Raw genomic sequence first — 19698 nt, forward strand, 5'->3', positions numbered from 1 at the left:
TGTATTGTTGATTATAACCCACACATGCATGGAGTGGATATTGCTGATCAGTATCTTGCAATGTATCCATTCATGAGGAAAACAGTGAAATCAAAAGAACACTAGAAACAAATCCCTCTCATTTCTGTTGTTCATGCAAACAGTCTGTAGATATCTGATACAAGATATGCAGAAAATTCGGTCAGTATCTCCAGTTCCTTCTAAAGCATCTTCATCAAGTATGAACATCTGTAAATCCCCTCCCCCATGACGAGCACCAACAAAGGACCCAGTTTTTCGGCGTGATGGAAAAAGGAAGCAGCATGTTCTTGTTAAATTTTCTCCTGTAAAAAGTAAAAGCACCCCTTCAAGAAAGTGTAGTGTGTGCACAAAAAACAAAGTTAGAAGTGAAACAATATGGCACTGCAATAAGTGTGGTGTTCCTCTCCGCCCTGGAACCTGTGACACCAGATATCACACCCTCAATATCTACTAGAGGTAAACACAAAGTAGCATGTTTCTAACATTTGTAGTTCAGGGTTAATGGTAAATTTTATTAAGTGATGCATGTTAAGAAGGCCAGGCATGAAAATGGCTGGTCCAGGCATTCAAGTATCCTGCTGAGAAGCCGGTACTGAAGTGTTAAAAACACTCATCACAGTCACGTATCCTGTACAAACTCTCAGCTTTCCTCCAGTTGGAAGATTGTACCTCACAGAAGACCAGGTAAAACACCAAAATATCAGCACTAGAGGAATCTTCTACAGGGTGGCACACGAATAGTTGACACATTTAATTTTTTTAATAACAACTTTATCTTTCGCAGAACACTAATGAAATTATAGACTCAGCTTGCTTGGTCCCTGGAAATACATTTCATTATATCACATGTTCAATGTAACCTCCAGTGCGGCGGACAACCTCTTTGAGACAGGTACACATGTTTCTGACGACTTTGCAGCACAGGTCTTCATGAATTTCACTGCATAGCTGCACAATCAAAACGTGCATTTCCATGCGGCTTTGAGGTCTTGAAGCGAAGGGTTTTTCTTTCAAATGGCCCCATAAAAAGAAATCACAAGGATTTAAATCTGGACTTAAAGGAGGCCAGAAGAATCCACCATTATTCTTCTACTGTGAGTAGCGATGAGACATTACACAATCATCAAATACTCCCCACAATAACTCAAGAACATCGTTAGCTATGTAAGGTGTTGCACTATCTTGTATAAACCACTGCGTATGAATAGGAAGTTCTGTAGCGAGAAGTTGGGGCATGAATTCATTCTCCAGCATGTCCTTGTATCGCTGTGCATTAACTGCTTGACTGAAGAAAAATGGTCCAATTAACCCATGACTTGACAGAGCTACCCACACACTCACTTTTTCCCCATATGTGGTTTTCTCATTAATAATGTCTGGTTTTTCTGTAGCCCAAAACCGCACATTTTGTTTATTAACTGCCCCGTTGGGATGAAAATAGGCTTCATCAGAGAACCACGTGTTAAACAGTACTTCATCATTATCTTGAGTCCATAAGGCATACTGCAATCTCTTCTGACTGTGATGATCTGTTAGCTTGTGTAGTACGGTCATTTTGTATGGGTACAATTGAAGGTCACCTTGTAACTTTCTTTGAACTGAACGGCGCAGTATTGCTCCCCTTGTTGACTTGTGTGGGCTGCATGCTGACCCTCAGCGCATCGATGTTTTCAGGAGACCGAACTGCTGGTGCACATGGTCGCTTTTCTTCCTTCACACTGCCTTGTTCTTCAAATTTTCTGTATAAACGAAGGATGGCGTTTCTTGCTGGTGCCCACCTCGAATGAAATACAACTCAAAATTTCCTTTGTGTCGCCGTAACACTTTATGATTCACAATAAAAGGTAACTCTTTTGGCGCACTGCTGAACGGAGTCGGCAATGGTCGGCCATGACAGAAAGCTCACTGGAATACAGGCATTCGGTGACAAAGCAGCAGTGTCACCTGTACAGTTATTTCCATGAAACAGGAAAGGTGTGCACGAAATTTGAACTACATAGTACATATGTTGCATTTTATATTTGCTTTTCAAAAGTGTCAACTATTCGTGAGCCACCCTGTAGAACTCAGTTCAGCTGAAACAAGTGTGAACACAATGATGTTGAAAGTTCTGGGATTTAAGTGCTTCTTCAATGATCCATATATGATCCATATTGGATTTATTTATGTCTTGCCTTTACTTTGATTTTGACTGATAATGGCCTCTGGTAAGACCAGAACTAGTTTCAACATATATATGTAACTTTTTAAAGATTACAACAAACAGTATTGAATAGGTAGAAACCTTTAGCTCTTTACACTATGTTGGTGGTGCAGAGATTGGCGCTCATGGTCAGAGATGTTTTTGTTTCGGGTACTGTCAAGGATATGTTGTACGAGACTTCTGTTTCATCACACAAATCCACACAGTGCGTCAATCTCTGTACTGCTGATGTAGCATCTTTATCAAGTTGAAGGTTGACAATTCAGACGCCTTTTGTAATTTGATGCATGATGTGATTCTCTTGTTGGGTTGGAGGTTTGACAAAATACAGAATGCATGCCCATCACCACATATGCGAAGTGTTGTCACCTTTCAAACCGTCATATTTCTTGCTTTTTGGCACTGTGCAATTTAACACATTGACGACTGTGGCCCCGGAGATCTCCATAGTACTGCAGCCAGCGGTTGTTGACGGGGCCCAGAGATCTCCGTTTTTACGCATGGGCATTGTTTGTAGCTTGTGCTATCTGCTTGCTATAATTTTAACTACTTTTAATCATTTCTTGGACTAGAGGGATCATAGATTTTAGTGTTGATGTATTTTTTTAATTGTTGCCATGGAAACTTCATATATACATGGGAGTTCTTATGCGCCGAGAGTCATTGTATAAGATAGTGCGCCTATGGCAACATGCCCTATGTGACGACAAAGTATTTCAACTTTCACCATTTATGTGCAGATTCATTGTCTGATGTGTCACATGGGTGATGAACCCTGAGAATTCTCGTAGTTTCTCTGCTGACAGTAGGTGACAGCCGACACTAGGTGATGGGCTATGAGAATTCTCGCTTTCATGCACCTCGTATTTCCTTGATTATTAGTGAAATTGTGGGTGAGATTAGAAGTTCCAAACAGTATAGTCATGTAATATAAATTATCGCTGCATCTTTCTTTCTTTAAACCTTCATGTATTTAACAAAATAATGTCTGATATGTAGAGGTATTCCCTGGAGCTCCAGTACAGATGTCAACTTGGTGTGGCATATTCATTTGCCAACGGCTACCGATAATTGTGATTAATTATGTACAGACTGGTTATAATAGGTACCAAGTGACAGTGAATTAGATATTTCTAATGATTAACGCTAACGCTAAACGGGGAGTAGCTGTAAAGAGAAATTCTTGCATACTTGAAAACAATGAGTACATGAATGGCACAAAAAGGGCATTCTTACTACACAAAATACTATTAAATGGAGCCGCGAATGGTACAACTTTGAAAGATATCACAAGTACAGACTATTAAGCAACATAGTTCCAAGTTTGAGGTTGATATCTTGAATACATTTTGAGTTGCGCTAATTTGAGTGCAGCAATATAATTTCTTTCTTGGAGGTGATATAGATGTTGATTCTCAAAGGGAACATGAAATATTTGTCCTGAATGAGTAAATTTATAATACCAATATAATGGTCCGTTATTAGACATTATAAATTTTCCATCTAACTCATTCTTGGTTGCCTGTGTTTCGTCCCTGTGTGCTAAGTTGGGCTCATCAGTTGGTACTTGGCACACCCACCAAGACGCGAGGCTAGCGCATACCGTGGAGGCCACTGCATAGCCAACTTGAAGCCACTAGCAGTGCCAATGCACTATGAAAGACTTTGTCTCCTTTCCAAAATTGATGCCTACTTGGCGATCAGATGAGGCCTGAACTATCCGGTCTACATGGGGTAGCAACCTCCGTTCAGGGTCTGCCTTCAGTGTGTTATGTAATTCTATGGTAGTAACAACCTACTTTTGTTAGTTACTTTTCTTCACAATTTTTAATATTCTTTGCCGTATGATAATCATACCACAAAAACATACAAACCAAAACCAAATATCAAACAATGGGTGCTTACACAGGACTTTGGGAAAAGAACAAGTACACGTAAAAGAACATTTAAATGTGGAACATTATAAGAAGTTTTACTGTATGATTCCAGATATTATTAAATTAAAACCCTTTTGTTTTCTCAAACTTCACCCATTGATTAATATACTGATATTAGTATAATATTGATTGATTGATTATCCTGGCAAGTTTAAGGCTAAATGGCCTTGCTTAATTTTGTTGTATAAAAGACAGTAATATCACCGCAGTTTTACTTTTATCCCTAGGCTGTATATAAATGAAAATAGAACTCCAAAATGGATTGATTATATGAATAATTTGTTAAATCTTTCATGTAATATGGGAAATGTTTTGTCATTAAATTAGGGTTCTACTGTATCTCAGGTACTTATGCTTCAGCTCATGCTACATTCACTTTATGGCATCGGTGACAAACCAGTAGGTCCCCAGTAAAAAGTTCAAATATACTGTTTGAAGTAGTAACCTCCACTTTATTACGTATGCTGATTAGGATGTTGGTTACATGATTTGATGAGCTTCTCTTTGTTGTCATGTAGATTAGTTGTTATTCTTAGCTGTATCCATCCCTGCCAGTCTTGGGTATATAACATGGTTATTAACATGATCCATGTGAATTGGTATGGAAAAGCAGAAATTTTCTATTAAGGATGTTTCTTTATATGATCAAAATAGGCAGAAAAACATATGTTTACAGTAATATAATAGTTAAACCAAAGCAGGCTATTGTTTTCTATTTTTATAAGGTTTGTTTATTGCCTGTAATGGATGTAATCAGTTTTGGTTTTTTGTTTGTTTGTTTTTTTGTTTTTTTTTTTACAAAATAAAATGTTAATTAAGATCAATCTAATCAATACTTGTATTACTCGTGATGAGTTTCAATTGGTCAGTTAAAAAAAAAAATATGCCATTCACATCTAACAAAACACGGTGTTTCAAACAGGACGTTCTCTTCATTACGAAGCACTACTTTTTAAGAATTTCCTAAGCTGTACAGTGTTTTAATATGTTTTTAGCTCCATTCCATGAACAACACACATTATTTAACTTACGAAAATGCATATCTCCCTTTATGTTAACCGATCTAATGAGTGCTCATAATACAACTGACAATTCATGCACTCATCACCAAATTCATGTGTAGTGTTTAACATGACACTTTTTTTTCAAAATAATTTTAAGAATTCTAAGAAGTGTTAATTATTTTCTGTATGTGCATTGAATTTAACATGACGTTCCACTGTTTTCAAGGGATATTAATTTAATTTGTCATGAAGGTTCATATGTTTTAATGTATATTTTATGTATAACTGACCAATTGTAACTCATCATGGGTAATACAAGTATTGATTAGGTGAACCTTAATTAGCATTTTTTGTAACTGGTAACTCGTGGACCTAATATGAAAAAGGGTGAAAGTACCAGAAACATTTTTTCCAGTATAAGCCAATAATAGAGTTCCCTTGCAAACTGGCATTTTCACCCTTTTCTACCAAAGGAGACCAGGAATAATAATTACCTGTGGTCTTGAAGTGCAAATATACTACAACAAATAAATTTTTTATCATTACATAACAAAATTTGGCTTTAAAAATTTCTTAACGTCTGTAAATATTTACATGGTTGTGGGATAGCTTGTTCACTTGAAATGTGAATTTTAACATTTCAATATCTTACAAGAGCATTTTCATAAAAGTAATCTTTTCCCAGTTTCACTGCACTGGATTATTAACTCTCACCTTGAACCACTCGGTATTGTTTGACCCACTTTTCAATAAATAATGTGAGAAATTAAACAGAACATGATCTGAAAATTACACTTATTTATTTGAAAATGTAAATAAAATAATGTGTAACTAACATTTATTCATTCTCAGCATTATCATGCATAATGAAGACACTGTGATCAGTTTTCTGTATCTTCACTTTCAGAATCGACATCCTCAGGACTACCAAGCAGATTCCAGTAGAACATTTTGCGTTCCTCTTTCTCCAGAAAATGCCTCATTCTTATGTACTTCTGTTCTTCATTTATTGGCTTCTTTCTGGTTATTTTTTGTAGTGCTTTGTCGACTTCGGGAGTCTTGCTGATGAGTTTATCAACACTGAAGAACTAAACATTAGCAAGCTATCTTTTATTAGTGTCAACCAGTACAATTCTTCTCTATGTGAAAGATACCATGAACTCACTGAGTCCACTGTTTGCCAGATGAATGTAATATATGGTTTCCTACACCTGCTGTTTTCTTGACATTCGGACCAGTTTTTTGTAGATGACATTCTAGCACATTGCATGAATACACTGAGCAATATAACAAAGGTTTATTGTTAAACGCTTGCCGATTATTATGATAATATACACAGTGACCAGATCGTAATGCACACAATGCTGCGTGAGCAAATAACTAAACACACAATAGCACAGGGATGGCAGAGTACCCAAGAGAACAAAATTATCATCATATAAACAGTATTTCATACCAGTTGTAACATATGGACTAGAAACGCTGGTAACTAATAAGAGACAGGATAGTAAGATCCAAGCAGTAGAAATGAAATTTTTAAGAACATTGGTTAAAAAACAAGAAGAGATAGAATTCAAAATATTAAAATCAGAGAAGAGCTAAATATAGAACCGTTGGTACAGAACATACAGAAAGGAAGACTGAGGTGGTTCGGACATCTAAAAAGAATGGGAAAGGAATAGGTAGCAAGACGGGAATTGGAAAGAGAAGTTAAGGGAAAGAGACCAGTTTGAAGACTGAGAAGAAGGTGGATGGATCAAATTTGGAAGGACATTAGAGAAGCTGGATTCGATGTGGTGGAAGTAATATAGCAGGAAAAGTGGAAGGATATAAAGGAGTGGAGGAGGCTTGTTAACCACACCCGGGTGACTGGAGTGGGACATAGATGATATAGATGATAGCACATTGGCACAATGGACAGCACAGAAGAATTGCTGTGCGAGACACTGGCATATACACCCTTATCTACCAAACTCAACCGGGTACATTGGACTGTAGCTGTACCTGTTGAACCTCCTACCCCCTCTATGTACACCAAGGCCTTGACATCGATGTGAAGGTTTGTGCTTTTTGATCCCGAGGGCTGTGCCAGCTCAGGGTTACCCATGCTGGATTGGCCTTGGTGTAGGTCCAGACTAACAAGGTGTCCCCCGAGTTGCCTGAGAGGTGTCTGTGCTCTTTAGTTTTCATAACTATTTCTACCCTTCTATCCTCACCTTCTTAAATTTCATTTCTCTCCCTGTCTGGCCACCCTCTCTGCCTTGGGTAGAATCGGTTAGTACGGAGGTTTTATCCTCCCCCAATCGCAAGTTTCGGGTCGTGGCAAGGTGATGCATGGCTACTGGGACAGTAGTTCTTAGCAGCCCACCCCAATCCCAAGTTTCGGGTTGTTGCGAGGTGATGCATGGCTACTGGGAGAGTAGTTCTTGGCGACCCCCCTGCAGATACCGGGCGCCCTCTGCAGTATATAGCCTTGCCTTTGGTACGTCAGGACTCTGCTGAAGGTCGACCTTTTATATCCCGGGTACTCGTGGGACTATGCATGGTTTTTTAGTTTGATTTTAATTCGTTGAATGCTGCAGGCCTTAAAATTGCGTCTTTAAATTGTACCGCAAAGAAACGTAAATGTTTCAACCGAGCCTGTGATTTGTTCAATAGGGAAACGTCTGAGGAAATCTGCCTCGATTCCTTGTTGCCCCCAGAGTTGATGGATAGAGCTTCCTTCCAGAAAATCTGTTTCTGATTAGTAATGCTGTGGAGGATATTGTTGGTGGAGAGGTTGATGAGATGCGGAAACTGCGAGATGGCTCCGTACTTATCAAGACCACTATGGTTATACAGAGGAAGAGGGTTACTGGAAGCTACAATGTTTGGACCAGTACATGTTACGGTGAAAAAGCATAAGTCCCTGAACTCCATTAAAAGAGTTATCTTTCACAGAGACTTAGTCAAAGCCTCTGAAGATGATCTCATCCGAAGCCTTGCACGTCGGGGAGTTTCCGACGTCAAGAGTGTCAAGAGGTGTGTTGGAGACATTCTTCACAACACAGGTGCTTTCATACTCACCTTTGACAAGCACACACTGCCCGAACGAATTAAAGATTCAATGTATATGCTGACGGTAAGACCTTATATTCCAGCAACTATGCGTTGTTACAACTGCCAACTGTTTGGTCACACATCTCTGCGCTGCCAAGGCTCAACAACGTGGGGAATGTGGAAAAGGGGCACATACCGGTGTAGAATGCATTGTCCAAAATTCAAGGAAGATAAGAAGATCCAGGAGACTAAGACACTGAATAAACTATCTTATCCAGACGCCCGGAGGAAATTTAAATCAATGGCCCTTCCAGAATTCTCAGTCTCCTTTGCTGAGAAGGCAGCGGAAGTACCGATAACACCAACAAGTTTTGTACGAACCACTCCCGTGAAACCATCAACTAGCAAACAGACAGTTCCTCACAGCACTAATATCCAAGAAAAGAAAGACCAAATCCCAACAAAAGCATCGGTAAGCAAGTTATTGCCGAAAACTTCTGGAAAGGGCACTTCCCAGGCACCTTCTGCTGGGAAGTCCTCCCCTACAAGTGCAGGGGGAAAGACTTCCCCAAATTTGGCTGGAAAACCTTTCAGCCTTCCTACCAAAGCACAGGTAAAGGAGGAGGAGAAAGGGAAGCACAGTGCTCCCCTAAGGAGTTGGAGAAAAAGTCTTATCCAACCCCATCGGGGATCACAGCATCCCCAAAGAAGACCGGCAAACCATCTGCCGGTTCTCCTCCAAAGAATAAGGAAAGAACAAGAGGCGTCGACGATCTCATGTTCGATCCATTTCTGGGGAACTCAGTTCTCCCAGGAAGAATGCTCACCGTTCAAAGTCAGAGAGCTCACCATCTACAGAGGGCTCGGTCTTCAAGTCACTTCCCGCTGAGGACACAATGGAGACTGAAGCCATCATTATTGTGGATGGTGACGATGACAACACGGACACTGACAAAGACGGCAGAAATTGGCAGGTAGCTGACCGAAAGAAGGGCAAGGAATTGTCCTAATTTCGAATCGCTTCCAATCCACTGCAATAGTTATCACTGTCGCCTAGCTGAGTTACGTCAATTGATATCCATCTATGCGGCCTGTCTACAGGAATCTTGTTTGAGACCTGGACACGACATGACTGAGAGGATATTGTATTTATTCTAAAGACGGAGTGGCTGTGGATAGCTCAGCTACTGGGGGCGTTTGTACCCTAGTTCGCTCCGACATCTTCAGCGAGGAAGTACCGCTCCGTACTCGGCTAGATGCAATTGCAATTCGCACTCCGTTGCCAGTAATGACAACGGTGTGCAACATGTACATTCCACCGGACTACGATCTTGAAATCAATGCACTACAAGATTTAATTGCTCAGTTACCTCCTCTTTTCCTCATGCTGGGAGACGTGAATGCCTGTAACACACTCTGGGGTTCTCCATCTTCCTGTGCTAGGGGGAGATGCTCGAGCAATTTTAAACCAGTTCGATCTTTGCGTGCTATATTACTTCCAGGTGCGCAATTCAAATTGTCGAACTTGCCGTATTGCTCTGCCTGAGTGTAAATCACCGCCCGCTGCTGTGCTTCAGAGGAGTGAAAGGTGGGGGAAGTGAGGTGTATGATAGGCGGAGACAGAGATAATGCTTAGTGTGAATGCACAAGTTTCTCGTTCATTTAGGCAGTCACTTTCCAGCCCTGCTCGGCAGTATGCAGTTTGGTTGTTGTTGTTGTTGTCCATATTAGCTACTAGATTTGTGGTATATATTGGTGAGAATGGCTCAATTTCGGTACACCAACAAAGAAATGGCTGATATGCACCTAGTCTATGGCGCAGCAAATGGCTACAGGAGAGAAGCCGCACTGATTTGTGATGTCCGGCTTCCTAATCACTGCCAATCTCATCACTCAACCTTCGTGACTATTGGCAGGTAGGTAACTGCATGCAGGAGGGTAGAAGAAACCCTTTGTATGACAGTAGTGCGCACATTTCAGCATTGTTTTAGTGTCAATATTTGGGCCGGTATTGCTGATGACTATTTACTTGGGCCATATGTCCTTCCTCCTCACCTGAACGGTGAGGAATGCTACGATTTCTTGGTAGAATCACTGCATGGTTTATTGGAAGATGTTCCTCTGGGTATTCAGCACGAAATGTGGCTGTATGATAATAGCCCTCCACCGCATTTTACTTACTATGTCACACAGCACTAAAATCCAGGGAGATGGGTAGGCCGTGGTGGGCCAGTTAAATGGCCTCCGCGCTTGGCCGATTTAACTCCTATAGACTTTTCTTGTTAGATGAAGATTGAAGTAGAAGGGGGGGAATATTGAAGATTTACTGTAATCGAACCATTGGGCATATTGTTTCTTTCGTTAAATATTTTGTTTCTTTCACAATGTTATAGGTAAAGGAATGTATGATCGTGTGGCGGAAGTGATGCATCTTTGCACATGTTTAATAATAAAGAACGTTACCGATACCAACAGACAAGAGGAGAAATGATATGGTGCATTCCTTCGCTGGCAAGTACGTCTTAATGTGCGTGCGTGCGTGCGTGCGTGCGTGCGTGCTTGCAGTTATGGCTGTTTAAGGAACAAACTGTGGGTATTGCCTGTAAGAGACAAGGACACAATATGAGTCGAACGGAGAAACTAGTGCATTCACGCGGAACATTATCTCTGTCTCTGTCATACAGCCCACTTCCCTGAAGCACAACAGTGGGCAGTGATTTACGCTCTGGCACAACAAATGCGGCAAGGTCATAAGTTCGATTCCCGCAACCGGAAGTAGCAAAGTAACCTCATTTTTAATGAATATTGAATTTTCACGACCGCATTGTAATCAAAACCAACTTTCAACCTATTAGGTCGTGTTACATACGTTTAGTACGTGTTGAAGAGATGTTAAGTACAGAACAAAAATGGCCAACCAGACACCAGTGGGATCCGAACCCACAACCTCCTGATTTCGTGTCGGTTGTTCTACCGATTAAGCTATGGTTGCCTAGGCCATCTTTGTTCTGTTCGAAAGGATCTATGCTACAGGTCTGGCACAACTGCCATCACACTGTAGATTACAATGCGGTCGTGAAAATTCAATATTCATTGACTTGGCCCTCAACGGGCAACTTAAACGCACTCTACAGTGTGATGGCAGTTGTGCCAGACCTGTAGCTTAGATCCTTTCCAACAGAACAGAGATGGCCTAGGCCACCATAGCTCAATTGGTAGAGCAACCGACCCGAAATCGTGAGGTTGTGGGTTCAGATCCCACTGGTGTCTGGTTGGCCATTTTTGTTCTGTACTTAACATCTCTTCAACACGTACTAAATGTATGTAACACGACCTAATAGGTTGAATGTTGGTTTCAATAACCTCATTTTTCTCTAAAAGAAAAATTTTTGCTGCCAATAAGATTGTGCCATCGTTTTTTATATAACACAAAGGTCATCCTTTTTGTCAGTATAATTTAGATACACCCTGTATGTGATAATACGATTATGTGATATGATGATTAGGTCGTGAAACTTTCTGTATCGATTTTAGGACTGGGGAAATGCAATGTGATAATTATGTCCTGACAATGAATATGCCAGGAAATACAGTACTGCATAAACGGACAGGTGACTTTAGAAGAGTAAAAACAACCCTAGCGAACGTCCTTCTTTGAGGGGAGAGTTTTCTAATGCACTGTAATTTGCTGTGGGTGGTAGTCGCTAGAAGTGTGTATCCAAAATTTGTGTTAATCCCATTGTACTGTAGTTGTATGAATCCTGTAGTGATTGTTCCATTGCTCCTCAGGAAAGTCTACTGATGAGGCTAGTAAGATACACTAATGACCATCCATGGCTCTGGGCAGTGTATGTCATAGTGATTGGGCTTCCTATTGTAATGATCTTTGTATTCTGCTGCGGTCCTTCAACCCAGGTAAGCTAAGTTATTAGCAGTAGCGTATGTATCTGTGACTAACCTCTATAGGGTAGCTGTAGTTCTCAATCATAAGTGTTTAAGCAAACTTAGTCTTTCTAGTAGATTGATTGACAAAAGTTTTTAATCCTCACTGGGGTTGAACTTGAATTACATTATCTGTTTGAAATATTCAAGCCTTATAAGAAGCTGTTCTAAAAACTCATTCATTTAATAACTGATAGTAATGTTACATGTGTAAATAATGCAATCAGAAATATTTAACTTCTTAAGCTAAAGCATGTTTCTAATTGTATGTTAGTAAGAAAAGTGGAACTTTGATTCATCATTCTTGTATGGACACAAGAAAAGAGGTGTGTAAAATGGTCAGGAAAATGTTTTCAAACATGTATATGTAAGTACAACTCAAATCATATATAGAAAGTAGGAATACGGAAAGGAACTTATAATAATAGCATAAATACAATGACAAGAAAATCCCTATTTCGTCCGTCTTTTCAGCAATAAGAAAACTTAGAATGTTTCAACAGCCGAAATTAGCACCGGATTTATCTCCCTTTTACAAAAAAAATACAATGAATATCCCATGACCACGTTTTTGGTACTCTATTATTATTATTATTATTATTATTATTATTATTTTCTTCAGGTAGTGATTATATCATCTGCACTATGTTGAAGTGCACAGCTCTATTTACTGGCTTGAGTTTGGACTATGCTCATCCCTGAGTTCTGTGCCTTCCACAGCGAGATTGAGAAAATGATAACGTTTATAGAAGAGCAATACAATAGTGACCGTCATCTTTGAAATATTTAGTAAAAATTAGCTGCTTTTGGTGAAGTGAATGAACCATCTTCATCATTCTGGCATATGCAATGACATTACCTCCACCGAGCAAGTTAGCCATCTGGTTAGGGTTGCGGAGCCATGAGCTTGCATTTTTGAGATCGTGAGTTTGAATCCCACTGTTTGCAGCCCTGAAGATTATTACAAGTAATGAACTTCATTCCGGTTCTGTATTGATTTCAAATACAGTAGAAGTCCGTTATAGCGAGAATTCATAACAGCGAAAAATTTACTCGCTATAACGGATTGTCGTTATATCCGATTTTTGCATAAAAGTCGGAAAACCCTTCATGTACTTTAAAATCGGTATGAAACGGCAATCAGTTTGTTCAAAACTTGCGTTTCCGCAGATGATATCCACACTACGGCTTACTTGTTTGTTATTTTTCGTAATCCGATACTACGTAAACGTGTATGTTTAATTTCATTCTGAAAAAAATATAGTTCCGTATTTCTCCGAATCCAAGATGAACCCCACTTTTTCCTTCAAAAAATTTTAATCAGGCTCAAAAATAAGTTTGTAAAATCATACAGGCCTACGCATTTTTAGACTATTTTTAGACGCCGAACATTTACTTTCGTCACGCCGTATTTCATTTTTTTATGCGGCTGCACAATTATTCTTTATTCCCGCGGGTTAAGGGACCATTAACTTAACATTGGCATCATAATACCGAAGAGAACTCGTTGAAAATTTGCTGGCAATACCTATTCCATGCGTCTCTACAATACAACGATCCATCAGGAAATTATTCTTGCTGTCTATAAAACTGTTATTTTAACGCAGCGTCAGGTATAACCGGCTACCGCTACACGCACGTCTCGCTTGTCGGGTGCGACCAAATTCAACGGCTAGCGATGTATAGGCCTAATCGCGAACGTTGAAAGTCAACGAACGAGTTTATTGCGCCACGGTATGGCCAACCGCCTTTGCGTTTTTCGTGCTCATACCTCACAATTTCATCATCGACTTGTTTAAAGCGTCCTTGTTGCGGACCACTGAATTCATTTTTTAGCTCTTTGTCTTCAAGCTAACGCCAAATATTGGCTTTAGTTAGGCCTTGCGGCTGCACAATTATTCTACATTTCCGAGTGTTTAATAAACATTAACTTAAAATTGGCATCAAAATATCGACTAGAACTCGTTGAAAATTTGCCGGCAATACCTTTTCCACGTATCTTTACAATACGACTATCCATCACGAAAATATTCCTGCTGTCTATAAACCTTAATTTTGCTAAGCGTCAAGTACAATAGACGCGTTATGACTCTGCCACTGAGTAGCCATGGCTTTTCTAAGAATTCGAAGGGTCGCATGTTTTGATGCCATTCTGCAGATTTGAGAAAAACACAGGTACTGTACACTGTACAACCGGTAGCAATGTGTAGTAAAGAGGCAGTCGTTTATTGTCAATGAGTTATGTGCGCATGTGAAAAGAAGCAGCGTGGTTACTGCGGTAGTTGCCAGTGATATCCATTAACTCACTGTTAGGCCGCAAATGCAACAACCCTTGAGTTTTCGCATGAGATTCTGCGGGGAAAAAAAATCTTGGATTCGGAGAAATACGGTATCACTCCAGAGATTTCTGTGGCAAACACCTCAGATTTTTTCTTCAAACAGCGTCACCTAACCTAACCGTATATGTAGCCTACCATGAAAACATATTTGAAACGCATGTAGAGAAATAACCTCCTCGCGAAAAATGTACATGTAAATAACCGTAACTAGACGCGAGAAGATATGAAATATCCTCTGAAATCAGTGATTTACTCTGCCATATCTTGAGCTGTATGACATTCTTATGTAATTTCTGTATATAACACTAAAATTAAGATATCGTTTATTCAGTCTTTATTTTTACAACTGCTATCGGCCACGTTATTTATGCATTTATTACGAAAACGTGTTATACTCTTTCATTTCGAATTTTCTTTAGAAAACAGCAGTTGATGGGTATTACTAATCAACTCCAACATCGCCTTTGAATGTCAGCGAGAGAGCTCGCAAATGCACAAAGTGAGAAAACTGTACCGTACCGAAAATGATCGATCGCATTTTGTTGCAAAGGTTTCAGTTTTCTTATTCAAACAGCGTCACGTATCCTACGTACGATGAAAACACACTTCAGGCGCCGGTAGAGAAATTATACCTTTCTCGCTATAAGTTTTCATAATAGCCTTTCCGTAATTTAACCAGACGCGACAAAATACAAACTAACCTATGAAATCAATTAAGCACTCTGCCATATCTCGAGGTGTATCCCATTCTTACTTAATTGCAGTATTTAGCCTCAAAATTAAGCGGTCGTTTAGTCAGCCTTAATTTTTAACTAGTTAACAACCGTTATCGGACAAGTTATTTAGGCATTTATTACGAAAATATGCTCTCTTTCATTTCGAATTATCTTTACGGAACAGCTGTCGACGGATATTCTTAATCGACTCCGACATCGCCTTCGAATGTCGACGAGAGAAATCGCTAGTGCATTTAGCGAGGAAACGATGCCGAAGGTAATCGATCGCATGCAGTATCATTGCTGGGGTGCATAAATATTGGTAACGGAAAAAATCACGCGCGCTTAATCGCTCGTGATAACGGATGCGCCAGTGATAGGGTTCTCGCTGTAACCGAAGGACAATACACAGTTTAATATAGGAATTTTGAAGGGACCGAAAAAAGTCGTCGCTATAACGGAGTTCTCGTTATATGCCGTACTCGCTATAGCGGATTTCTACTGTATTTAAGATAAAATTTTAAAAGAATTTAATTGTATAAAGTCCACTTGTTCAATACACGTTTGCCATTTGAAAAATGGTCTGCCTAAAAAGCTACATAGGAAATGTTTCGATCTAGCCTAGAGGTCATCTTCAGCTAAAATAACACAAAGATGAAAGACAAAAACAGTGATACATAAAAAACTTCAGATAAAATACAATCAACAGAGGCAATAAAAATCTATGTTTAAAATGTACATAGCTTCAATCTTGGACGAATTTAGTTGTAACAGGCGTGGGTCCAACCGTATTTAATACAACTATTGGTTGGCTGGAGGAAATGCTTAAAATTGCAAAGACTGTTAAATGTTCTTCTATTTGTCATGCTTCTGGAAATGAAGTTTTAAAGATCTGTTTCAGTTTTTTAATGGAGAGTACAAGTATAGCCAGGATCTAAAAGTGGAAACAGAGCAGAGTGTGAAAATGAAAAAATGAAGTAGAAGTAAAAGATAATATGAAGAATCGCAAAATATTACTCGCTTCCTCCTTACTCCAGCCCTATGCTTGTATAGATCAGGTTGGGTTGATGTTGACCTCAACACTGACTTGCGACTGTTCTGATGTTGTATTTGGTGGGAGAATCGGCGGGTGAGGGGAGGGAGAGTGAGTGTAAGGCTGGGAGGACGGACCAGTATTACGTGTTGACTTAATTGAGCTTTGCTTCAGATCTTTCTCGATTATTGTGTCAACCAAGATGTTTGTTTTTTCTTGGATTTTATTAAGATTATGGATGGGATTGGATTTTTGATCAAGGTTTATATAAATATTTTCTAAAATGTTTAATAATGTTCCCTCCTTGACCAAACAGTAAACAAAGTAAATATTAACAACATTAAGATCCTGTTAGGGGACTTCAGTGTCCAACTCGGAAGAGAAAAGAACTACCGAGATATTATTGGGAAATGGGCTCTACATAAGCATACAGATAAGAATGGTCAAAGACTTGTTGAACTCTGCAGAGAACACAAACTGATCTCAAAGTCCACATACTTCAAAACGAAGCCAAACAAACTTGGAAACATCCTGATTGGAGAAAAGGGGAATGGCAGCTGGATGACGTATATATATCGACAAATCCTTCCACAGAGACATCTACAATGTTAAAGTATTAAGAGTAGTAGTTACAGGTTCAGATCATTACATAGTCAAAATCAAAATTAAGTTCACACCACTAATCAAAACACAATAAACAAAAGAGGAACTTTGATCCACACCAATTATTACCCAGCCAGCGAATTGTTGCTGGTAGCAGAAATCGGAACTAATGCGCTCCGCCCAGCTCCATGCCTGCGATAGAAGTGCAGTTGTCGCCAGTGAAACCTCATTGCATGTCGTGTGAGTGAATGATTCGTGCTGGATCGTGCATTGTGCGTTGTAAATTAGTGAACCCGTGTACGTAAGTGAAAACATTAATAGTTATATTGTTCATTGAGCAGTGGAGTAAATGTACTTGAACATATAGTACATAGTACGAATAATAATGGAAACGCCGAAACAGAAAAAGGGGGGAGGGGAATGGACTCATTCCGCGGAGAGGAAAATGATATACAATGTCGTGCAGTTTTGTAAGCAAGAGAAAAAAAGAGAACAAAGTAATTATACCTCTTCAAAAAGCAATTTTAAGGGCGGCGCATATGGTTGGTAAGTCCGAAAAAAACGTAAGAAATATTTTGAAAGACATTGAAAAGGCGGAGCAAAGCGGCGGAAAGGTTAAACACCACGGGGGGGGGGGGGGGAAAGGTCTGAAAGAAAAGTGATTTCTATAGATGACTTTGATAAATGTCGTATTCGTAGAAAATTCCTAGAGTATTATGAACAAAAGAAAGAAATTCCAACACTGCAGAAAATGCTTGTATTTGCGAAACATGAAATACAGTTTAAGGGAGGAAAGAAAACTTTCTGGAAAATTGTAAAAGAAATGGGGTTTTATTTCCGGTAGTGTAAAAATAAACGAACTATCTTCGCGGAAAGGTCAGGCATTATTGCTAGACGTGCGGACTACTTATGAGCTACAAGAAATAACGCGAAGGGTCCAAATAAACCAGTAGTGTACACGGATGAAACATGGGTTCATACACACTACACTGTAAAAAAATTTGGCAACATGAAGACGTCGCAGGGGTTATGACAAATTACAGTCCAGGACAACGAGCTATTGTTGTCCATGCGGGAGGGAAAATGGGTTTCATAGAGGGAGCAGATTTCATTTATGACTCAAAATCCAAATCACAAAGATTCCCATGATGAAATGAATAGCTGCAATTATCAGAAATGGGTAGAAGATGAACTTATTCCAAATATTCCACCCGAGAGCATAGTTGTTATCGATAACGCGCCCTATCAACCTGTGCAAGTCAATAAAGCCCCCACTAATGCATCTCGTAAAGCTGAAATGGTAGACTAGCTTACTCAGCATAACATATATTGTGATCCCACTTGGAGACGAGATGAACTATTGAAACTTATAACACGTAATAAGCCAAAACCGGCATATAGAGTGGATACAATGTTAGAACAAAAGGGGTTTACTGTCTTAAGGCTCCCTCCATACCATTATGACCTTAATCCGATTGAACTTATTTGGAATTTATTAAAACAAAAGATTGCTGCTAAAAATGTCTCTGCTATTAGCTTAAAAACCCTAAAGGAACTGACCAACCCTTCTTTACTTGAAATCACTCAACAGGACTGGGCAAAAGCTTGCGAAAAAATACGAACAATTGAGGAAAGTTATTGGTACAGGGATGGGTTAATGAAGGAAGCCATAGAAAATATCATCATAAATGTTGGCCTTGACAGTGACGATAGTGATGATGAAAATACAAATAAAAATGAGTGTCGTGACAATACTGAACAAAGTGATATGGATACTGATACTGCAAGTGAACCTGGTATGGACAATAGTGAGAATAGTGAGACCGACACAGCTGATGAAGAACCTAGTATCTATTCTTTGTGTGTAGGACCTTCATCGTCTAGTACAATGTAACTTCAAGCAGGTTAGTGGTACTGCTCTCATTGAATGACTGTACATGCGTTCCCCCTCTTGCCCCTCTCCCGTCCGCGGCAGACATACCGTGGCGAGCTGACGTAATGTATACACAACAGCCCCGCTCCATGTCTAGAGGTAACAATTCCCTGATGGAGTAGTAATTAGAAATGATATAGAGAAGTCACACAAAACATAAAACTGACAGATAACTTCGAAGAATGGTTTCAAATTCTCAGGCAATAAGCTGAAAATTTAGCCCCATTGAACACACGTAAAGGACCTGCCTGGTCTCAGAATGTGACAAAGTTCATGAAGAAAGACATCAGGCATGGTTAAAATTTCAAACACACAAAACAGAAGAAAGTGCAACCAACCTCAAAATTATAGGAAAAAGTTCACACAGATTATCAGGTAAACCAAAAGACAATCACAGAAAGATCTAATTGACTCAATAGAAGAAAATTACCACATAACCAATTCCAGAGAATTTTACAAAATGTGTGGAAGACAGCTACAAAAATTTGCCCCTCTCACGTTAATGCTGAAAAGTGAGGATGGAAAAAGACCTATAATGACAAGGAAAATACCAAAATCGTGGCAAAAGCATTCATTAAACTTCTGAATTGTGAAGAACTCCAGAAACTTTCAGCGATTAATACAAACACGCCCATCAAGACCCCGCCTGAACTCATAACCCCCCCCCCAACAATCCAAGAGGTGGAAACAGCACTCATAGAGTTGAAACTTTATAAGTAGCGACCTGAAAAAATTGCGTTTGCGATAAATGTGAATTTTTGAATCTTGTACTGAATCCAAGCCTACGGTAATTCTAATGTGGAATAAAATCATTTTTACGCATAGATAGAAGTACGAAAAAATGCGAATTGTGACCCAAAATGCGAAATTAGTATGAATATGCAATTTTGGTGCAAATTCTGTGAAAATGTGCTATTTTACTGGCAAA

The 19698-nt window shown here is 39.4% G+C and overlaps 1 protein-coding gene across 2 annotated transcripts in view; it reads left to right on the forward strand.

Annotated features, from left to right (window-relative positions):
- LOC136866307 (calnexin) overlaps window positions 1-19698 on the forward strand; it is a 134482-nt gene that overhangs the window by 76467 nt on the left and 38317 nt on the right. For both annotated transcript variants that reach the window (XM_067143150.2, XM_067143151.2), the window contains exon 9: window positions 11994-12119. In XM_067143150.2, the coding sequence (XP_066999251.2) occupies window positions 11994-12119 (126 nt within the window). The remainder of the gene's footprint in view (window positions 1-11993; window positions 12120-19698) is intronic.

Source organism: Anabrus simplex, chromosome 3, assembly GCF_040414725.1.
Source record: "Anabrus simplex isolate iqAnaSimp1 chromosome 3, ASM4041472v1, whole genome shotgun sequence".
Classification (NCBI taxonomy): domain Eukaryota; kingdom Metazoa; phylum Arthropoda; class Insecta; order Orthoptera; family Tettigoniidae; genus Anabrus; species Anabrus simplex.